The 22,134-nt window shown below is 41.5% G+C and overlaps 2 protein-coding genes across 3 annotated transcripts in view; one reads left to right on the forward strand and one right to left on the reverse strand.

Annotated features, from left to right (window-relative positions):
* The window catches only part of LCA5L (lebercilin LCA5 like), a 32,174-nt gene extending 24,596 nt beyond the window's left edge, over positions 1–7,578 (reverse strand). Inside the window, exons 1-3 of the mRNA XM_050916383.1 lie at positions 7,493–7,578; positions 4,319–4,665; positions 1,460–1,974 (exon numbers count right to left, since the gene is read on the reverse strand). Coding sequence (XP_050772340.1) covers positions 1,460–1,974; positions 4,319–4,646 — 843 coding nt within the window. The 5' untranslated portion in view covers positions 4,647–4,665; positions 7,493–7,578. The remainder of the gene's footprint in view (positions 1–1,459; positions 1,975–4,318; positions 4,666–7,492) is intronic.
* LOC127030264 (guided entry of tail-anchored proteins factor 1-like) overlaps positions 1–22,134 on the forward strand; it is a 134,759-nt gene that overhangs the window by 43,145 nt on the left and 69,480 nt on the right. The window contains exon 1 of one of the 2 annotated variants that reach the window (XM_050916447.1): positions 13,776–13,992. The exons of the other annotated variant lie outside the window; for it this stretch is intronic. Within the exon in view, the coding sequence (XP_050772404.1) occupies positions 13,948–13,992 (45 nt within the window). The 5' untranslated portion in view covers positions 13,776–13,947. Of the gene's footprint in view, positions 1–13,775; positions 13,993–22,134 lie in introns of those variants that run through there. 2 annotated transcript variants of the gene reach the window in all.

The following is a 22,134-nucleotide window of genomic DNA, read 5'->3' on the forward strand; positions in this document are numbered from 1 at the left end:
ATCACAGTGTTTTTTCTGTGATTTTCTAGGTGCCTAAAAGTTGGTATTGTGATGCTTGCTGTTTCAATCCTGAAGTCCCTGGGAACACTGCAAAGGCAGTATGCCCAACTCTTGGGGGTAAGGAAAGAACATTCTCCATAGCTCTCTAGAAGCCTCCTACAAGAGCAGTATTAATGAGCTTCAGAAAGAACAATATACAACCAGGGGCGGCTCTAGGCATTTTGCCGCCCCAAGCATGGCAAGCAGGCTGCCTTCGGCGGCTTGCCTGTGGGAGGTCCCCAGTCCGCAGATTTGGCGGACCTCCCGCAGGCGTGCCTGCGAGAAGTCCTCCGAAGCCACGGGACCAGCGGACCCTCCGCAGGCAAGCCACCGAAGGTAGCCTGCCTGCCGTCCTCGCGGCGCCAGCAGAGCGCCCCCTATAGCTTGCCGCCCCAAGCACGCTCTTGGCATGCTAGGGCCTGGAGCCGCCCCTGTATACAACCCTTTCCATTGGAGACAGGTTGCTGTAGCGCAGAGGGATAGAGGCATCAAAAGTGGGCAGATGGGATCATGTTAGCTCTGAGGTAGGTTTTAGGGGATCGCCACACCCAGAAATAAGGAGGAAATAGTGTTATGAATTTATGAGGAAATTGTTCTTGTATTCTTCCCAATGGCTACTCTCCCAATTCTCATTTTACTGAATATATTATTATTTCTTTGTGCTTCTCCTCCCTCCATTTCCTTCTGGAAGAATATTGCATCCTAACAAGAGTGCTGTCTATTCAAATGTTGGCAACAGTTGTTTTTATTAGTTTTGGTCAAATACCCTTAGATATCACAATGGTGGTCACAATATAAATTAATTAAATATTAACTCTGCCAAAAAAAAACCTTGAAATAAATATTAGCACTTATATTGTACATTTCATACAAGAATTTCAAAGTACTTTAGATATATTAATTAATAAGCCTCACATCACCCTCCTTTAACACTGTCCATCCTTTTAACAGATGAATAACCTAAGGCTCAAATAAATTCAGTCTTTTGCCCAAGGTCACATATCAAACCAGTGGCAGAGCTAAGACTAGGATACCTGACTCATGTTTAATTCACTAGTCAACAGCTGCAATATGTTTGACTATACCTGTACTAAGGAGTGAAGGGGAGATTGGAGACAGCTCTCCAGTAGTATGTCATATTTTTAAAGGTAATAGGGCAACAGTTTGACTAATCTTTATTTCCAGATTTAATCCACTGATACATTTTTGCAAGATTTTATTCAAGTTATGGGTAATTCATTCGTAATATCACTAAACTTTGGAAAGCTTTGGATTAAAACAAATGAATCTGAATTTCTGTATTGTTAGCTTGCACTATAAATATTCGTTTTATATGCATTGATTAATAATCTTGCATTATTCTTTCACAAAAATATTTCCTATTATAGTTCTAAAAATACAAGGACATGCTCCATATTACCTGTATTCTCTTATCATTGGCTTCCATTTTTTCTGTAAGGATTGATAATCTATGAGTAAGTTCCTCTCTCTCTGCAAGATTCGTGTCTTCTGAAAGTTTCTGCAACACTTGCAAGTCATCTTTAGTCTTTAACAGCTCTGCTTCAACTTCTCTGAGCTTCCTGGATGTATTTCGCTCCTGTTCCTGAGACTTCCTAAGGAGTCCCCTTAGAGTTCTTACCTCACTATAATGTTTTGCTATAAGATCAGGCAAGTTATTCTCCGCATTTTCATATTTCCCTATTGCTTTCAAGTGCCGATACTGAAGCTGTTTCAGAAGCTGGTTTTCTAAGTTTGATGCTTCTAGTTTATGCCGGAGGTCAGACAGTTCATTTTTCAGCTCTTTAATTTTGTGAAGTCTTGCAGATAATATACGTTGAGCCGTAGCATCTTTTTTCTGGGAAACCATATTATTCTGAGTACTTAAAAATGAAATATTCTGGAATTGCATCTTCTTAGGTGGCAACTTCTTGCCTCCTGCATTCAGACCAAAACAAACTAATAGTGACTTACATATCATTTAATGGTACAGAAAGCAAAATCAGTACATATCTTTACTCATAACTAGTTATCCTAAGCTACTTAAAGGCAGTATGTATGGCAGTGTCCAAAATCTGTACTAAAATTTCACTGTTCAAATATTTTGTGCTGATACATCTATAGCATGGATTTTTCCTGGCAGTATTTGGCCACAACTAAAGCCAGGTCCATATGAGGGCCAAAGGTTCCCTCACTTCCTCATTCTATTGATCACTATCTTCCCCCAGAAACCATCTTCACTCTAGATAGCCTTAGTGCTAATATTTCAGCAACAGCTTTCTCTGAGACAAATGAGGCTCTCTGAGGCTGGTAGGATGTGCTTACAGAACAGTCTCCCCAATGCCACCTGAAACAAAGTTTGTCTCTCAGTAATTCATTGAAGTCAATGTGTGCTTTGTCAGAGGATAGGGTTGTATGAACCTGATCCAATTCCCTATGGAAAGACTTCAGTGGAGTTGGATAAGGTCTTAGATTAGGAAAATTCAATTCATGATGAAGAAGGAAGAAAACAATAACTTACTGCAAAAATTCAGAAAACAAAGTGATTGTAATAGTACACACCCTACCAAATCTGCATCTAGGAATTTTATACACAACTGTATCAGTTTCAAACCATCTTTTGATTTGAACTAAATAAAAAATAGCTTATAAGCACAAATGTAGTGTTGTTTAAATTATCAGGCATTTAGAATATACAGTTTTCCATTTTATATACCATATTTGATAAATATTCTTGACAGCCTGAAATTCTAAGGGTACCATTGCTAAGCATCAATGTCTCTTTCTGAAGTATAACTGAAATTTTAAAGGGTTGGGACTGTAAGTCTGACGGTTTTCCTTGCTTTTATGCATAAATTCAATTTCATAGCAGCTCTAAGGCATTCCAGGAAGTACATTCCTAGAGAATTAGTATTATAATTGCTATAGCACCCAAAATCTCCTTGCCATTTTAAAGATAAAATGTGTATTCAGAGTCCTTGCCTTAAAGAGCTGGTAATCTAGAGCCAGGTCCCTTTTTTAAAGAATATCAGGGTTGGAAGGGACCTCAGGAGGTCATCTAGTCCAACCTGCTGCTTGAAGCAGATTTTTGCCCCAGATCCCTAAATGGCCCCCTTAAGGATTGAGCTCACAATACTATATTTAGCAGGCCAATGCTCAAACCACTGAGCTATCTCTCCCCTGAGAGTGCTGGCTATGAACTATTTACAAGAGCAGGCTCTAAGTAGAAAACAGATTCATAGATTCCAAGGCCAGAAGGGAAGATTGTGATCTTCTAGTCTGACCTCCTGTGTAACACAGGCCACATAACTTCCCCAAAAATAATTCCTAGAGCATGGCTTTTAGAAAAGTATTCAGTCTTGAGTCTAAAATTACCAGTGGTGGAAAATCCACCAAAACTCTGGGTAAATTATTCCAATGATTAATTATCCTCACTGTTAAAAAATACACCTTGTTTCCAGCCTGAATTTGTCTAGCTTTAACTTCCAGATACTGGATTATGTTACAGATGAAGGCTGGGGATGGGATTAAGCAAACAAGTGATTACACAGTGAAGTTAGCTGGTGTTTTGTTAATTCCATGATTTTTGACTATAGAGTTTTCTAGTTTTAATTATTTTCTGCAGCCTGTCTTATTAACAATTCTTTGAGGAAAAGACTAGGTTTTACAGGCCTTTTGGAAGAAGTATCTCAAAAGGAGGGGCTTGAAGGCGAAGCGGGTAGAGACATGATGGATGAGATCATGGAGCTGGGAATTCCAGTTGTATGGGGCTGCATGGAAGAAGGCCCAAAGAGTATGTCTACATTGCAATAAAAGACCATGGCTGACCCATGTCAGCTGACTCAGGATCACAGGGATAGGCCTGTGGGGCTATAAAATTGCAATGTAGATGTTCAGGCTCAGGCTGGACAAGTTTTTGGGACCCTGCAAGGGTCTTGGATAGGGGTGAGAGTTGGCACCTGAGTTTTACAGTCACTTTGTGCACTTGAATGGTGAGAATTAAGGAAATTCATTTCTAGACATGAAAGTAAAAATGTGGGCTTGATGGGGGATATTTTCTTTATTGTTAGTGTTTTGTATAAAATGGCTAATTCAATATTATATTGGCTGACAAATGAGACTGAAATAGACCTAAAGCAAAAATTTATTTTAATTTTATTTGACATATTAAGACAAAAACTATCAAGAAGTGGGGATAGTACCAATCTTCATGTGCATATTATTTGGCTATTGTCAAAAAACTAATTTATTAGTGGGGAAACAAGAACAATTTTCTTTTTACCTTTTGGCTGACCATTTTTCTTATTTTTCTTCTTCTGTAGTTTCTTCAGTTTGGTTCCTGACAGTTCTAAATAATTGCTATTGCCAGCTGATTCAGAATAGTCAGTGAGAAAATCATCAGAATAGTTAACATGAGAACTTTCACTTTCACATTCTCTACTGCACCTACTATAATCATTAATTCTGCTACTTCTGGTGCTCTTACTGGTCCTAGGAGATTCATTACTGCCTCTGCTTCTTGTGTAGATTTCTGACTTACTATCTTCTGGCACTATAATACGGAGGAAACAGTCATCTAGGGCCATCACTGTGTTGCTAGTAGAGGACATCGTAAATGGGTTCCATCACCTATCAGGAGTGGAATGTTTGTCAGTTTATAGATATAAACATGAAAAAACATATTTATTTGCCTCATCAAAAGTATATTTTCTCCTTAAGTCTAGTAGAAACAGACAATTGTGTGGTTGAAATAAGGCAATAATTTAGGGCTCATCTTCACTGCAAAAATTAGTTCAAGTTAGAGTTGCCAACTTTGTAATATTTAAAAAGCGGACACTCCAGCAGGAGTGCCAGAACCTCCTCTTCCTCACCCCTGCCCCGCACCTTCCCCCGAAGACCTGTTCCTGCCCCACTCCTTCCCCTCAGGCTTCATCCTTGCCCCACCTCTTCCCTGAGGTCCTGCTCCTTCCCTGCCCCTTCCCCCAGAGGCCCCACCCCCATTTGCTCCTCTTTTCCCTTCCCTCTGTCGTTCGCTGCTCTTCCCCTCTCTCCTATCCTTGGGAGGTACTTGCCTGTGGAGCCAGGGCTGGGAGCTGCAGCCACTCAATGCACGTAGGCTGCAGCCTGGCTAAATAGGGGCTGCTGTGGGTGATGACTCGGTGCCTCCCCACCTCCCTCACCCACAGTAACCGGACTTTGGGTGTCCAGTCAGTAGATCTGACCGGATACTGTCAGGTCCCCTTTTCAATCAGACTTTCTGTTCGAAAACCAGGCACCTGGCCACCCTAGTTCAAGTAGGTACTCAGATTAATGCACTGGAGCTAGCCTAGCTCAAGAGTGACCACACTTCAAAACAAATGCCATCCGTCAGCCTCAAGGGGTAGGGGAACTTGACGGGGCCATCAGTGAAAGAGCCTACCCTGAGTTATGTGTTATATGGTAGGAGCTCTGTAACCCCCACACTGGAAACAATTAAATTGCTGATGGGCAGGTAGCACCTCGCCCCTGTATTTATAATTTAACAAAAGTGTGGCCTGCTATTTAAAATCTATCAATTTGTCTGTCTTCATTTCACAATTGTGTCCAACTCAACATTGGAGTTACAGACTGATTTGTTTAGCAGCATAGAGTGACTGGATTAGCTGTTGCTGAGTTGTAATTGGACCTGTTGTAACCCTACTACATTACTAGTTGGAGCATTAGAAGCACTGGAGCTTCAACTCCCCAGGGCATGGCTATACTATATCTGGGAGTGAGCCTTCTAGCTCGGGTCCACACACTCATGCTAGCAGGGCTCACCTAGCATTCTAAAAATATCTTTGTAGATACTGCAGCTCGGCTGGAGTTTGGCCTCTGAAGCCTGGCAGGGGGCTTGAGAGCTCGAGCTCCAGACTGAGCCACAATGTCAAAGCAATGTCTACACAGCTATTTCCATAGTGCTAACACAAGCCCCGCAAGCATGAGTCTGTGGACCCAAGCTAGAAGGCTCACTCCCAGATGCAGTGTAGACATGCCTGGACAGGCCAGCTAGCTCAAGCTTAAAACACCATTTACTTCCAGCTAGACATTTTTGTGTGTGGATGAGCTGAGTTAGGGATAATGCTCAAGTTATAAGTCAGGGCTAACTGTGTTGTGCAGACAAACCCTTAGATTCTAGAGAGAGAATATTATACATAATCTTTGTTATTTAAGAGCTTAACACAATGTAGGCATATGTTCTCAGGAGTCTGAGAAGAGGGACACAATTTAGTGTACCGGTCAGGGAGTTCATATTAAATTGTGAGGCTAAAAAGAAATAATAAACTCTTTTATTCAGAAAATAACATCAAACTAAGACATTTCCAGATTTATGAGTACTTGACTTAGGTACATTTTCATATGCTTTTGGCATATATCTAAGGAGGCTCAATTGCATTTGAAAATGTGTCCTTTCCCCTCTTGTTTTCAAGCAAAATGAACTGTGAATTTTGGTGAGTTTTTCAGAAAATAGGGCAATTTTCATATTAATAACAGGATAGAAAACACACTTCTAGTTATTATTCACATGAGATAGGGACAGCAAATCAGAGAGTGTATAATTGCTTATTCACTGCATTTTACTTATTGGAGCTACTAGGAGCTAGGGTGACCAGATGTCCTGATTTTATAGGGACAGTCCCGATCTGTGGAGCTTTTTCTTACATAGGCACCTATTACCCCCAACCCCCTGTCCTGATTTTTCACACTTGCTGTCTGGTCAACCTTACTAGGAGCTAGCACAACAGATTAAGTTACACTCTCAGCAGAGCCATTTTTAAATTGTGATTCTTCAAAGGACTGCTTCCTGCGTGGGGTTCACTCTGCCTCTTAACATCATATGAAACCTGTCAGGGGAATTCACCTCATGCAGGGACCTCTCCTCTCTCCCCACATGGGATATTCTAGGAGGAGTGGCAGTGGCAGTACTTTGCCCCAGTGATTCTGTGCCACTGCAGTGATCCATAAGGGATCAGAAATCATGTTTTAGCCTAGGTATTAGGCAAGGATCTACATTCAAACATGGTTTACAAACTCTGTTTCAACCATCATTTGGCCCCAGGCATCCAGAAGCAGCAGAAACGGGGGTGGGGTGGGGGGGGAGAGACATGAATTATGGTTTGAAGACAGTCAAAAGAAAGAACAGGAAAGCACAGCCTGGGTGAGGAGAGTGTTACTATATGGTTCAGTGGTTCCCCCAATCAGCCCGTCCAAGGCCCAGGGCACCAGCAGGCCAGCTCAGTCTGAAGAACAAAGGGGCGCAGGGCAGGAATGGGATGGAGCTAGAACCTGGGACGCCACAAGCCCTGCAAGGGATGGAGATGCTGCCAGGATCGGAAGGGCAGCCTGCTTGAGGGTCCCCTGGAGCTCCCTCCCCGGCACCGGTAGGACCCCTCCCCGCACTGCCCCCGCACGGGGCGGGGCTCTCATCCCCTCTTACCTGGCTCTCTCCGTTGTCCTAGCGGGAGAAGCTGTTTTCGGTTCTTTTGTTGCTATGGGAACGGGGCACTCTGGCGCTGTGCATCCTGGGGCTTGTAGTTCAGTGTTCGGGGCGGAGAGGGGTGGGTTGTTCCTCCGGCCACCTTCCCCTTCCTATTTCTGCTCGATCCCTCCCACGCTCCATCCTCTTCCCCCTCCCCGACTTCTGACTTCATTAGTTTTCGGAAATAAATACGCTCTGCTGTGTTTGCCTTGCTGCCCCCTACAGTAGTTCCCAGAGCCCCCAATCTCCATCCACAGACAGGGGCTGAAAGGGGGAGCCCACCCCGGATCTATTTTACAGTGAACAGCAGCAGTGATCGCTCCTATTGCTCGCTCCATCAGATCCATGTAATAACCCGCAATGTCTGATGCCTTAGAAACACACCAGGCTCTCTTCTCGCTACAATCCCAGCAGTGCTATTAGGCTGTAGGGAGCCTATGACTGAAGGTGAAACGCCTCTTTGAAACACACACAGCAAAATCCTCCTCACAGGTTAGCCCCCAAAAGAGGGGAGGTGGTAACACACACAGCCCTATTCACAAGCTCCAGAGAAAGGAGGGACTGAAATAAAATTAATACTGCGAGATATGACACTGAGCAGATCAAGAGTGACTACAGGGCTCTGGGAGTACGGGTTAAGGAGTTTGGAGCGCAGGTGGTATTCTCTTCGATTCTTCCTGTTGAAGGTAGGGGTCCGGGCAGAGACAGATGCATCGTGGAGGTGAATGCCTGGCTGCGAAGATGGTGTCGCCAGGAGGGCTTTGGCTTCCTCGACCACGGGATGCTATTTGAGGAAGGACTGCTAGGAACAGATGGCGTTCACCTTTCGAAGAGGGGAAAGGCCTTGTTTGCGCACAGACTGGCTAACCTAGTAAGGAGGGCTTTAAACTAGGTTTGACGGGGACAGGTGAGCAAAGCCCACAGGTAAGTGGGGAACAAGACCTGGGAGATGGGTTGGAAACAGGAGGGAGCACGGGCTATAATGGCAGAGAGGAAGGAGGGTCAGGGCAAAGCTGGGAGGCAAGATCAAACCAGTATCTTAGATGCCTTTATGCAAATGCAAGAAGTATGGGTAATAAGCAGGAAGAACTGGAAGTGCTAATAAATAAATACAACTATGACATTATTGGCATTACTGAAACTTGGTGGGATAATACACACGACTGGAATGTTGGTGTGGATGGGTATAGTTTGCTCAGGAAGGATAGACAGGGGAAAAAGGGAGGAGGTGTTGCCTTATATATTAAAAATGTACACACTTGGACTGAGGTGGAGATGGACATAGGAGACGGAAGGGTGGAGAGTCTCTGGGTTAGGCTAAAAGGGGTAAAAAACACAGGTGATGTCGTGCTGGGAGTCTACTACAGGCCACCTAATCAGGTGGAAGAGGTGGATGAGGCTTTTTTCAAACAACTAACAAAATCATCCAAAGCCCAAGATTTGGTGGTGATGGGGGACTTCAACTATCCAGATATATGTTGGGAAAATAACACCGCGGGGCACAGACTATCCAATAAGTTCCTGGACTGCATTGCAGACAACTTTTTATTTCAGAAAGTTGAAAAAGCTACTAGGGGGGAAGCTGTTCTAGACTTGATTTTAACAAATAGGGAGTAACTTGTTGAGAATTTGAAAGTAGAAGGAAGCTTGGGTGAAAGTGATCATGAAATCATAGAATTTGCAATTCTAAGGAAGGGTAGAAGGGAGTACAGCAGAATAGAGAAAATGGATTTCAGGAAGGCGGATTTTGGTAAGCTCAGAGAGCTGATAGGCAAGGTCCCATGGGAATTAAGACTGAGGGGAAAAAACAACTGAGGAAAGTTGGCAGTTTTTCAAAGGGACGCTATTAAGGGCCCAAAAGCAAGTTATTCCGATGGTTAGGAAAGATAGAAAATGTGGCAAAAGACCACCTTGGCTTACCCTTGAGATCTTGCGTGACCTACAAAATAAAAAGGCGTCATATAAAAAATGGAAACTAGGTCAGATCACGAAGGATGAATATAGGCGAATAACACAGGAATGCAGAGGCAAGATTAGAAAAGCAAAGGCACAAAATGAACTCAAACTAGCTATGGGAATAAAGGGAAACAAGAAGACTTTTTATCAATACATTAGAAGCAAGAGGAAGACTAAGGACAGGGTAGGCCCACTGCTCAATGAGGAGGGGGAAACAGTAACGGGAGACTTGGAAATGGCAGAGATGCTTAATGACTTCTTTGTTTCGGTCTTCACTGAGAAGTCTGAAGGAATGTCTAGTATAGTGAATGCTTACGGGAAGAGGGTAGGTTTAGAAGATAAAATAAAAAAAGAGCAAGTAAAAAATCACTTAGAAAAGTTAGATGCCTGCAAGTCACCAGGGCCTGATGAAATGCATCCTAGAATACTCAAGGAGTTAATAGAAGAGGTATCTGAGCCTCTAGCTATTATCTTTGGGAAATCATGGGAGACGGGGGAGATTCCAGAAGACTGGAAGGGGGCAAATATAGTGCCCATCTATAAAAAGGGAAATAAAAACAACCCAGGAAACTACAGACCAGTTAGTTTAACTTCTGTGCCAGGGAAGATAATGGAGCAGGTAATCAAAGAAATCATCTGCAAACACTTGGAAGGTGGTAAGGTGATAGGGAATAGCCAGCATGGATTTGTAAAGAACAAATCATGTCAAACTAATCTGATAGCGTTCTTTGATAGGATAACGAGCCTTGTGGATAAGGGAGAAGCGGTGGATGTGATATACCTAGACTTTAGTAAGGCATTTGATACAGTCTCGCATGATATTCTTATAGATAAACTAGGAAAGTACAATTTAGATGGGGCTACTATAAGGTGGGTGCGTAACTGGCTGGATAACCGTACTCAGAGAGTAGTTGTTAACGGCTCCCAATCCTGCTGGAAAGGTATAACAAGTGGGGTTCCGCAGGGGTCTGTTTTGGGACCGGTTCTGTTCAATAGCTTCATCAACGATTTAGATGTTGGCATAGAAAGTACGCTTATTAAGTTTGCGGACGATACCAAACTGGGAGGGATTGCAACTGCTTTGGAGGACAGGGTCAAAATTCAAAATGATCTGGACAAATTGGAGAAATGGTCTGAGGTAAACAGGATGAAGTTCAATAAAGATAAATGCAAAGTGCTCCACTTAGGAAGGAACAATCAGTTTCACACATACAGAATGGGAAGAGACTGTCTAGGAAGGAGTATGGCAGAAAGAGATCTAGGGGTCATAGTGGACCACAAGCTTAATATGAGTCAACAGTGTGATACTGTTGCAAAAAAAGCAAACATGATTCTGGGATGCATTAACAAGTGTGTTGTAAACAAGACCCGAGAAGTCATTCTTCCGCTTTACTCTGCGCTGGTTAGGCCTCAACTGGAGTATTGTGTCCAGTTCTGGGCACCGCATTTCAAGAAAGATGTGTAGAAATTGGAGAGGGTCCAGAGAAGAGCAACAAGAATGATTAGAGGTCTTGAGAACATGACCTATGAAGGAAGGCTGAAGGAATTGGGTTTGTTTAGTTTGGAAAAGAGAAGACTGAGAGGGGACATGATAGCAGTTTTCAGGTATCTAAAAGGGTGTCATCAGGAGGAGGAAGAAAACTTGTTCACCTTAGCCTCCAATGATAGAACAAGAAGCAATGGGCTTAAACTGCAGCAAGGGAGATTTAGATTGGACATTAGGAAGAAGTTCCTAACTGTCAGGGTAGTTAAACACTGGAATAGATTGCCTAGGGAAGTTGTGGAATCTCCATCTCTGGAGATATTTAAGAGTAGGTTAGATAAATGTCTATTAGGGATGGTCTAGACAGTGTTTGGTCCTGCCGTGAGGGCAGGGGACTGGACTAGATGACCTCTTGAGGTCCCTTCCAGTCCTAGAGTCTATGAGTCTATGAGCATTTTAGGATAAAAAAACAACTAGTGAAAAATATAATTCTAAACATTAAAACAATTTTCTTCAAACCTGGGAATAAAAAGAATTGTGCTCCAAGGCAGATACCTGACATTTTAAATCAATAGAAATTTGGGCCAGATCCTGTTCAATGGGAGTTTCAGGTACAGGGTGGCTACACGATCTTGCTCTTTGACAGCTGGGTAATAAAAAGGAGTAATGCACTGTTCATCCTTTTTGTCACAGTCCTGCAAGGTACTAAATGGCTTAATGGCCCCATCCTGCAAATACTGATGTGTTTAATAATTATTAGTGGCACAACTATTCATGATAGTTGGCACTATGACTTGTAGAATATGATTACAGGATCAGACCCTTCATCTGTAATTCTGCAAAACATTTTGAGACCTGTAAAAGATGCTATACAAATCAATCAATAAAAATAATAGTTCAAAACTGGCTCAAATTTTTATTTTGTGATTTTTTAAATTAATTTTCATAAAGAAACCACACAAATACAAAAAGGTAATTGACTCACAGCTTGTGTGTGTTATCAGATATTGCACATTTTGCAGGCTATCCAACAGAATTATTCCGGTATACAGCTTATCAGAGCTGCACGACCAGACAATATAAAATCAGACAATATTACAAAGACATGAAATGGAGTGGGTGGGGGGGAGGGGTAACAATAATAAAAAAAAAAGACATACACAAATAGACAAGAAAAGGAAAGAGAGGAGAGGGAGTGGGGCAGGATGGAGGGAAAAAACAGAGAGATCCAATGCAATGGAAGTCTGGCATTTTTTGAGCTATCTAAGCATTCTTTATCCAAATTTATCAAAAAACATGGTCCAAGTTTCTTTGAATTCATATAATTGCTCTCTGCTAAAATAATTTGTGTTGAATTTAGTAAACAAAGTATCCTGGGTAAATGCTTATATGCCAAGTTTTAGCACAAAGCACCATTTTTTGGCCATAGTTTCTTTTTCTTTCTCTTTTTTTAAGAAAAATTGTCTGCAAAGGTTTTTTACTACCTGTCTGTCTTCACTACTTGCAAGACTGCCCTCTTGTCTCCTTATTGGAGAAGCAGGTGACAGAGATTGTGAAATAGTGAACTTGGTAAAGTGTCCATTCTGTTGTCTTTTTCAATAAATTTCTTCAGAATCCCATTTACATAAAGATGGAAATAATTTTTCACACAACAGAGCAATGTATCTTTAAAATTATATAATGGTCCAAATAGGTAGTAAGTCACTTGGCAAGTGCAATTCTTACTGCTTACTATGAGTATAACTCTATTGGAGTCAATCATAGTTAGCATTATGTTCCGTGTTAAGAATTTGCAGGATTGGAGCCCTGAAGCCTTGAATCTTAAAATTAAACATTTAAAAATGTTTTGCAAAACTGAGGCCTAAATTCTTGAGCCATAGTTCGCCTCTGGCATTAGGAGTCTCAATCCCATTGAAATCAATGGAGTTGAGACTACTTACATGAGTGGTGAATTTGGCCCTTAAAAAATTACGTGATAGTATTGCACACTCCTAAAATAACATTCATTCTGAAAGATCCCCAAAAGCTAAACAATATGTGTATACAGCAGCCCCTGACAGACAGCTGTCCATGGGAAGGAAAGCAGCAGTCACATGGAAAACCAGTGCCCTGTACTATTCAGAGAAGAAAATATTTTCACAAGGAAACCTGGCCCCACTCTTGCAAAAAGTGCCATGGGATCTTCACTGGCCACATAGAGTACAGAAAAACTTGTTTTTTAGGGTCTCAGGCATGGGGTTATCCACCTGCCTTTCCGTATCTCACCCACCCCAAAATTAATCCACAATGGCCTAACATATATTGCAAAGAGAAAACAGAGCCATAAAGTTTGGATCCTGATCTGAATTTCCCAAAACTTCAGAATGTTTGGAACTGTGGCTTTAGTTCAGGCTGATCTCAGAATTGTTGTTTCCAGATTGTTTTGATTTTAAAAGTAGAGATTGTGGCTGTTACGCTGCATAAGCTTCAAACTGAGGCTCCTTTTTTTAGTCAGAGAGTGGGTGTGAGCTCCTAAATACAGGGGATTATTATGAAAATGCTGACATCCCTTTAAACTTTGTCCTGCAGCTTTGCAAACTCTTCCAACACTCTTTCCCCACCCCACCAGCATTTTCCTTGCCCTGTCTGATTGGTGCACTGCTCTCCCTTGCCTTTTACGGACTGTCACCCGGTCAATTCTAAAGTGAAAAGGCTAGGGGCAGGTGCAAGTCCCTCTGCTAGATACTTTTGCCAACCAATCCTCTCCCAGCTTCTAGGCTCCCAAAATACCTAAAAGAGCCAATAAAGTTAAGGAAGCCCAGGATACCAGTGGGTGGGAGAGGCTAAAACTAGTTAGATTTATGTGGAAGGGAGATTCATTTGGGAAGGGATCCTGGCTGCCCTGGGAGCTGCTGCATGTCAGGCTCACTCTCAGGGCTCTTGTGACTTGTAGATAACAGGATTGTTCTGGTGGTTCTCTTCTATAACGGTCAAAATGGTGATCAAAGTCTTTGTAGCCACATCCTCTGGGTCTACAGCGGTAGGTTACTCATGTAATGTATGTTTCACCCCTACCCTCTCTTCACCAGGATCAGTTTTTTTGTGAATTAACTAGTGTCTAAGTATGGGATGTGTATGTACTAGTTACCAGGTGAGCCTGGGTCTGAATGTGAGGGAAACAGTGAGATGTCTCTAATAGGTAATTCTTGCAAGTGCCTCCACACATGGAGAATTATAGTTAATAAATATGGGTTGTGTGTATTAAATTCTAATTGCAATTCATATATTGATGTCTAAATATAGTTTCAATTAATAGACTGAAATCTTTGCAAATAATATATACAATAAGTGTATACAAAATAGGCTATTCTGTTGCCCATTGCCCTAAAAATATTGATCTAGGCTGTTTGCAGTAGAAATTTATATATATATTTACTTTTTGATAAATACTTTGACTCTGCTAGGGTTTAATGCTGTTGCATAGTGGATATTGTTTACAGGAAAAAGCCAGAACCAAAGTGAGAAGAGTAAAATTATGCAGAGTAAACTTGTTCCCAGTTACCCTCTCCCCCCACACCCGTTTATTTTTTTTTTGCCTCTTAAAAGGCTATACTGGGGGTTTCAATTTTGAACCTTGCTACTGTAGTTGTCAGCACAACATGTTGGCTTAAGTGAAGGGCAAGTGAAGAGAAGAGAGAGCTGGAAATCCAGGGGAGGTGGGAACTGGGAAAGGACTATTTCCTTTTATATCCAGTTCCCAGAGGAGCTCAGATTGCAGCCTTGCTTTAGCAATCGCTCAATCACGGTGACACAGTAAACAAACTGGCTGGTGCATGCACATAACTGTAACTGCATCTCTACAGTTACACCGACACCTTTCCTTAAGAAACTTCCAGAGAAGAAGAGAGTTGAAAAGTACTGAAAAAGCCACTCTTCTCTGGAAGAGTCTGTCTCTGGCAACTAAGTAGAGCCCCACTAATACTTAAAGTGCATCATAACAAAGAAATTACGAAGCTCTTACTAACCTTGCTTAACACAGAGCTTTTCAGCTTGAAACACTTTTATTGTAGACTTTTTAGACCCATTTTAGCAACTCTTTATTTTTTTATGAAAAAAATACTATGTAAGGGATGAGAACAGCAATAAGGAACATACTGTTGGGTTGCTAATCTGTAGTCAAGCACAGATTATTTAAATGGATATATAAATTACCATCTACCTTGCACAGATTTACTCTTTTCTTACATTTGATCATTGAAGGAGAATCATACCTGGCTATCTTTGTTCCCAATCAGCTGTCCTTAATGAAAGGCTGCAGGCATGATTGAAGTCACTCTACAGATTTTTAAGCTTGAGCCTCTGGACTAAGACCCCAATTCCCAAAAACACTTAGGCACATGCTTAAATCATTGCCGTCAATGAGACTATTCATGCTTAAAACTGCACGTTTCAGTGCTTTCCTGAATCAGAGCTATATTCACCTAGCTGGCAGCTGTAGCAAACTCCTTTCTTCTGTGGATAAGGCACTGAAATGAAAGGGATACATAACATGCCCTGAGCAGTGGATTACATATGCTTATCATCCAGATGCACCAGTTTAAGCATTGCTAAGGAAGGTGATCGATGCCAGATGGACTTTATAAATGTTGCATTTATTGATCCCAATCTTCAGTCGTTAGCAGTATATGAATATTATGCTAGTGAAATGCCAACACAGTTTGGTTGACTTTTGTTTGTTTGTGTGTTAGTTGAACCATTTTTACACACTTTTCTACAAGCACAACTTTAATTCTGCATTTCCTGGATTTTTAATCGTAGAGAGGTGTGTTGTGTGCACATGTTTTTTTTTAACACCACAGTTCTCAAAAGGTAATATACACTCAGACTATGATATGAGCGTGCAACTTTAACTACTCCTTAACAAAATGTTTTGCTTGAGGGATTTTCTAAGAAGTCATATTGTTCTTATTGTAGTATTACTATAGAACAAGAGGGATGGAAAGTGCCCTTTTAATAAACTTATATATTAAGCATGAAACTCATCTCCTACAGAGGGATAGCACAAGGCACACACGTTACTTAAATCCCACTTAAGAATGGTACAAAATAAGGTTTGTCCTTCTGTGAATTTTATCAGTTCAGAATTTAAATTGTACTGGTATTACTGATGCAGCCTCCAGTTTGGCTATTTACTATTACTTCAAATGTTTATTGTTTTGAAACAGAATAAAAACATGATTGGCCCAAATGCAACTGGTGTAAGTCTGCATAACTCAATTATTGTATGCATTGTATGTTGTAGCTGTGTTGGTCCCGCGATATTAGAGAGACAAGTTGGGTGAGGTAATATCTTTTATTGGACTAACTTCTGTTGGTGAGAGAGACAAGCTTTCCAGCTGGACAGAGTTGAGCTCTTCCTCAGGTCTGGGAAAGATATCACAGCTTAATACAAGGCTGAACAGATAGGTTAGCTAAGTAGTTTGCACATATTCTAAAGGACAATTCAAGGTGAAGTGGTGTTAACGGGTGCTAACTGCTTATGCTAAATACTTATGTTCACTCTTGTATTTAGCGGTGATATTTATCTTTCCCAAACCTGAGAGAGAGCTCTGTGTAGCTCAAAAGTTTCTCACACCAACAGAAACTGATCCAATAAAAGATTTTACCGTGTCATCTGCCTTTTCTGTCTAGCTCAGTTGTTTTAAAAGTTATACTCATATGGATCTGTATTTGCAATACATTATTGATTTACTAAAATATTTTCCCAAAGTGATGCCATAGACCAGATCCTCAGCTGCTGAAAATTAAATCGATTGGATAGATTTTCCCCTTACTAATCTTTACATATTTTAAATAACTTCTTTTATTATAGATTTCCTAATAGCATTTAGTTTATGCAGAGCTATTCATTAAGAAAAATTGGAGATCAAGACTTAATTTTAGCATACAGATTTACCAGATGGTTGGCTTAAAAAAGTCATAACAATTGAAGTCCTTTCCTAACTATCTCTTAAAGTATTAAGAAAATATATCAGCTTACAGGATTTCTAAAGAAGTACACTGCTGTATAATAAATCAGAAGAGGTTTCATTCTTAAGGCAAAAGAATACCATAGCTCCTCCAATATTCCTTACTGCTGTTCATGGTTATGACACCTCAGAAATCTTTTTATGTCACTTTATAAACCCTTGTTATATCTGACCTTTGTATGTGCTCACCTGCCTTCTAAGAATCAATTTGTAATTATAAAAGGAGGTGAATCAATGCACCTGGAAGTGCACCTTGTGTCTGCCACCATGCAGAGTGTTTGCAGGATTGGGCCTATATCTTGCATATTCTCAGTAAGTCCAATCATTTCCCTTCATAATAAGAGTGGCAGAGGGTGGGATTCCTCTCTCCTGATCTCCCTCATCCCACACAAAAAGGGGTTTGCCCCTGTGACGGGAATCCCCAGTGGGGGCCATCTGAGGTCACTCAATCAGGGTGAACTGCAAAGAATGGGGCTGACAATCCCCAAAGCTGGTGGATATTTCAATACTTAGATTTACCCAGCCAGCACTAAACAGCTTCTATAATACCTCACTGGTTGCCCAGAAACCAACAACACAGTTCCCTCAAATTAACCCAGCCTCAGGCCTCCATCCAGGTACCCAAGTCAAATATGATGAAGATTTCTGAAAATCTTATTTCATCATAGAAAAGAAAAGGTTCTACCAATTTCAAAGGATCGGACACATTACCTCCCAAATTAATGAATATTCCAGAGCTTACTCAAATACATGCTTACAATTTGTATTAACTAAACCAAAATTTATAAAAAAGAGAGAGTATAGTTAAAAGACCAATATACACACAGACATAAGCTCAATTCTTGAGGTTCAGATACATAGAAGAGATGGTGAGCTTTGTAGTTGCAAAGAGTTTTGTCCATAGGTTATAGTCCAATATTCAGGGTGTCTGCAGCTGAACTGGGACCTCAGTCTTGCAACTCAAACCTCCTCTGATGAAGCTTAAGCAGATCTGAGATGTTAGGATTGGGACCCAATGGTCTTTTATACAGTTTTGCTTGACCACACAGTCCTGGGTAAACAATAGGTTTTTGATGTAACCTGTTTCCTAAGCGCTACCAGTACTTAGTTACACAAATCCATTCGGCAGTCTATTACAAACTTCAAAGAGACGTATAGGCAATAACATTATTTCACCCAAGATTAATCTAAATGTTAATGTTTCCTTTTGATCTCTGAATTAATAGTTATAGTGACAGACGGGAACTATCTGTTTACATAGCTAGCATTTAAGATACTCACAGTTACTATCACTGCTTAATTCTTTAACAATACAGGTTTGCATTTCAAAGTTCTAGCTTATCTAGTCTTGAGTGGCCTTAATTGCCATTTCTAATAAGTCTCTCTACTGGGCCACTCTGGGTTAGTTAGCCTGCAAGATACTTAACCCTTTCCCGCCATGTGTGGCACACTCTTGCAACGAATCTTATAGAATGTACCAGTGGTCACAATAATGATTTGCATGATTATATTTTAATTAGATAACATCACAGCCACCTGTTTGTGTAGCATTGTAAGGCTTATGTGGGTGTGACACTGTGTCTATAGACACTGTGTTACTTACTTTGGTAGTTGGCTGTCTTGTCAATTTCACAGCAGGAACCCTCTAATTGACAAGAAAGTCAGGCAGCTAGAGCCCAGCTTCCCTCCTCCCCTGCCCCTACTGCCCTGGAGATCTGGGTGGCTGGACCTTGCTCCCAGCTGGGAGTCAGAGGAAGAAGCCCGAGGGGGTTCCCCTACCTGGCTGGGTTGGGACCATTGGCTGTCTTGTCAATTTCATGGCTGAGTTGTGAAATTGACAAGGCTGCCCAGCTCCTGGCTGGATGGGGGAGCCTGCTTTCATAAAATGTAATTTGTAAAATGTAAACAACATATTCAGGTTTTAAATTCTTGCTGACCCTGATAAAAATTGTGTGTAAATGTTTGGATTGGATAGTGTATATAGCTGTCCAATGTGTGGTTATGAAGAAGGGGAGAGGAAAGAGAGGTCATTTAGCAGGCACCTAGCCAGCTGAGGGCAAGTGAAGGCCTGTGTATTTGAAGTATTGAGCCCTTAGACTTCAATTTTACAAAAACTCATCCGTTCAGCAGGATTATGACTGAATACAGAATAACTGTATTCTTTTACTTTGAAATACATGCCAGAGCACTAGTATCTGGGAGGGATGGGGGTGGGTGAATTTGGCCATGTGTAGACTTGAACTCCTATTGCAAACAGAGAAACAAGATAGCACCTCTTACTATGCTGAGCCACAACAGAAGCAGCAATGTAATAAACATAAATAATTATCTGTCAGCTCATCAAGAACAGATTGTTTTTATAGCGTTAGATCAGAGAACTGCATCAACTTTATTTGCCAGCTTTAATGCTGCTATAAACTTGCTGACCAGATACCCTCTGCTGCTACTGGACACCTATGGACAGTTGGTCAGTGGGTAAACTTTGGATGTCAGGGATATAGATGAAAATATTCTGCTCCACAATGGAAGAAACTACCACTAGTGGCTGGGATGCAGAAGCACCACTCACTCAAATGTGGGCCAGCTGCCCACCTGTGAGAGGAGCTGGACCAAAACAGTGATGCTGCGACCCCTTGCACCAGTGGTAGGTCAGAGTGCACAGAACAGGGAGCCAGGCCCAGCTAGCCCCATGAACTTGAAGTCACTTCAACTGGGGCAGGTGGTCTGGGGGGTCAAAGTGAGACAGTCCTATGAAACCTACGACTGTTGGGAGCTATGTGTGAGATCTGATCCTGTGGGCCCCACCTCAGGTTCCCCTTCAGATTGATCTATACAGAGCTTTCATGGAGCCTACCTCTGGCACAAAGAGAATGCGCCCTGTATGGTTGATTTATCTGTACCATCCACTGACCCACACAAGGGTGAGGGAGATTTCAGTAATGTACATGAGCGCCTTGTATGGGCCCTCCACAAGGACATAAATTTCACCATTTGAGTGCATAGAAGAGCAGTGTCTGAACAGAGCATGAGCATGATGATTTCATCATATCCCCCTTAATGTATTTTTCTTCTTTCCATCCCACATCCCCATCTCCCACTTTCTAACTCACCAAGCCCCCATCTCACACCCCTTCCCCCTCAGGCACCTCCTGAATGGAGAGGAGGACACCAGGGACCCAACAGTTGAACAACTCACAGTCCAATCCCCTCCAAGGGACTGGCAGAAAGGAGCTGTTTTTCCATCAATGATTATCCATTCCCTGTCCCTACTGAGATTCAAGAGTGAGAAAGGGGTGGAGTCAGGCTTGCACTGGTGATGGAGGGGGATTGTTTACCTTAATCTGTACAGATGATAGCAAGAAGGCCATGCTATGTGTGAGCAGCATTTATTATTATTATTTATTACTGTATTTTGGCATTTACTACTGGCACTCAAAATAATAGGTGCAGTAGAGTTGCAAAATATCTCAGGACTCAAATAATTTCACAGTCACTGCTTAAGAAGCCTCTCCACAGAGATAAGTGTTATCACTAAAGCCCTCCTTCATTTGTGGCACCTTATAGACTAACAGACGTTTTGGAGCATGAGCTTTCGTGGGTGAATACCCACTTCGTCAGTGCATCATGCATCTGACGAAGTGAGTATTCACCCACGAAAGCTCATGCTCCAAAACGTCTGTTAGTCTATAAGGTGCCACAGGACTCTTTGCTGCTTTTACAGATCCAGACTAACACGGCTACCCCTCTGATCCTTCATTTCTGATTGTCATAAACAGATAGTTAAGGGTTAATGCCTCTTTTACCTATAAAGGGTTAAGAAGTTCACCTCGCCTAGCTGGCACCTGACCAGAGGAACCAATGGGGGAGCAAGATATTTCAAAAGGAAGGAGGGAAGTTTTCCTTTGTTTAGATTTTCAGTTTCAGCCGGAGTGAAAAAGATCAAGGAACCAGTCTCTTATCAGAGTAGTAAGTTTTAGAAAGGGATAAATAAGTTTATGTTTATTTTCTTTGTAACTTGTCTTGGTACCATTAAGGGAATTATCAAATTGGGTATTTGGGTATTTTTTGTGTGTAACTAAATTTGTGCCCAGGGGAACATCCTCTGTGTTTTGAATCTGTTGTCTGTGAGAGTAGCTGGTATGGTAATCTCTCCCAGAGGGTTTTCTTTTACCTTTTTCTTTTCTTTAATTAAAAGCCTTTTTCTTAATACCTGATTGATTTTCCTTGTTTTTAGATCCAAGGGGGTTGGATCTGGATCCGCTAGGAATTGGTGGGAGAAAGGAGGCAGGATGGTTAATTTCTCTTTGTTTTAAGATCCAAGGGGGTTGGATCTGAGTTCACCAGGGAATTGGTGAAGTCCCTCAAGACTACCCAGGGAAAAAAGTAGTACTTGGGGGTGGTGGCAGTGATACCAGATCTAAGCTTGTAATTAAACTTAGAAGTGTCCATGCAGGTCCCCACATCTGTACCCTAAAGTTCAGAGTGGGGAAGGAACCTTGACAGTGATATTGCAGAAATTGGGGATCCTGCAATATTCGTCTTCCTCTGCAATTTTGATTTTAATTAGCCTACTTTGTACAGTCGCAATTTTGCATACATTTTGAGTATCCGATTAGTACTGCACTAACATTCAATGCCTGTAAAACGTAAAAGGCTAAAGTGACTGGACTCAGTTTCTACAGCAGTTACGTTAAGACATTTAGTCTTTTGAATTTTACATTGTACCAGTCACTTTAAAAAAAAATGAATGTAATATAGTTGCAGCAAAATGTCTGGTTATCAAAAAAATTAGCAGGCATAATGTAATACTTAAGGGTTTATATCACTCCAGAATATTTTTTTAAACAAATAGGTCAACTCTGGCTTTTCCAAATTGCTGCTATTAATAAAAGTCCATTATTACTTTTCTGTGATTCTTCCATGTCTTGTCCTCATTTCAACCACAATTATTTGAAGATCATCCTGGGATTCAAGTAGGGCGTTAGTGATTTTATAGCTGAGGCACAGAGCTGCTAAAGGTTACATGGGGAGGGATTGTTACTTTATCTAGGTACCCAATGCCTAGGACAATGGGGGCCTTGATTGTGGTGGCTAATGTTACTGCAATGCAAACAATAGATAGTAGGTCTGGGGCAGAGATGAGAACAGAACTC

Source organism: Gopherus flavomarginatus, chromosome 1 (assembly GCF_025201925.1).
Source record: "Gopherus flavomarginatus isolate rGopFla2 chromosome 1, rGopFla2.mat.asm, whole genome shotgun sequence".
Classification (NCBI taxonomy): Eukaryota; Metazoa; Chordata; order Testudines; family Testudinidae; genus Gopherus; species Gopherus flavomarginatus.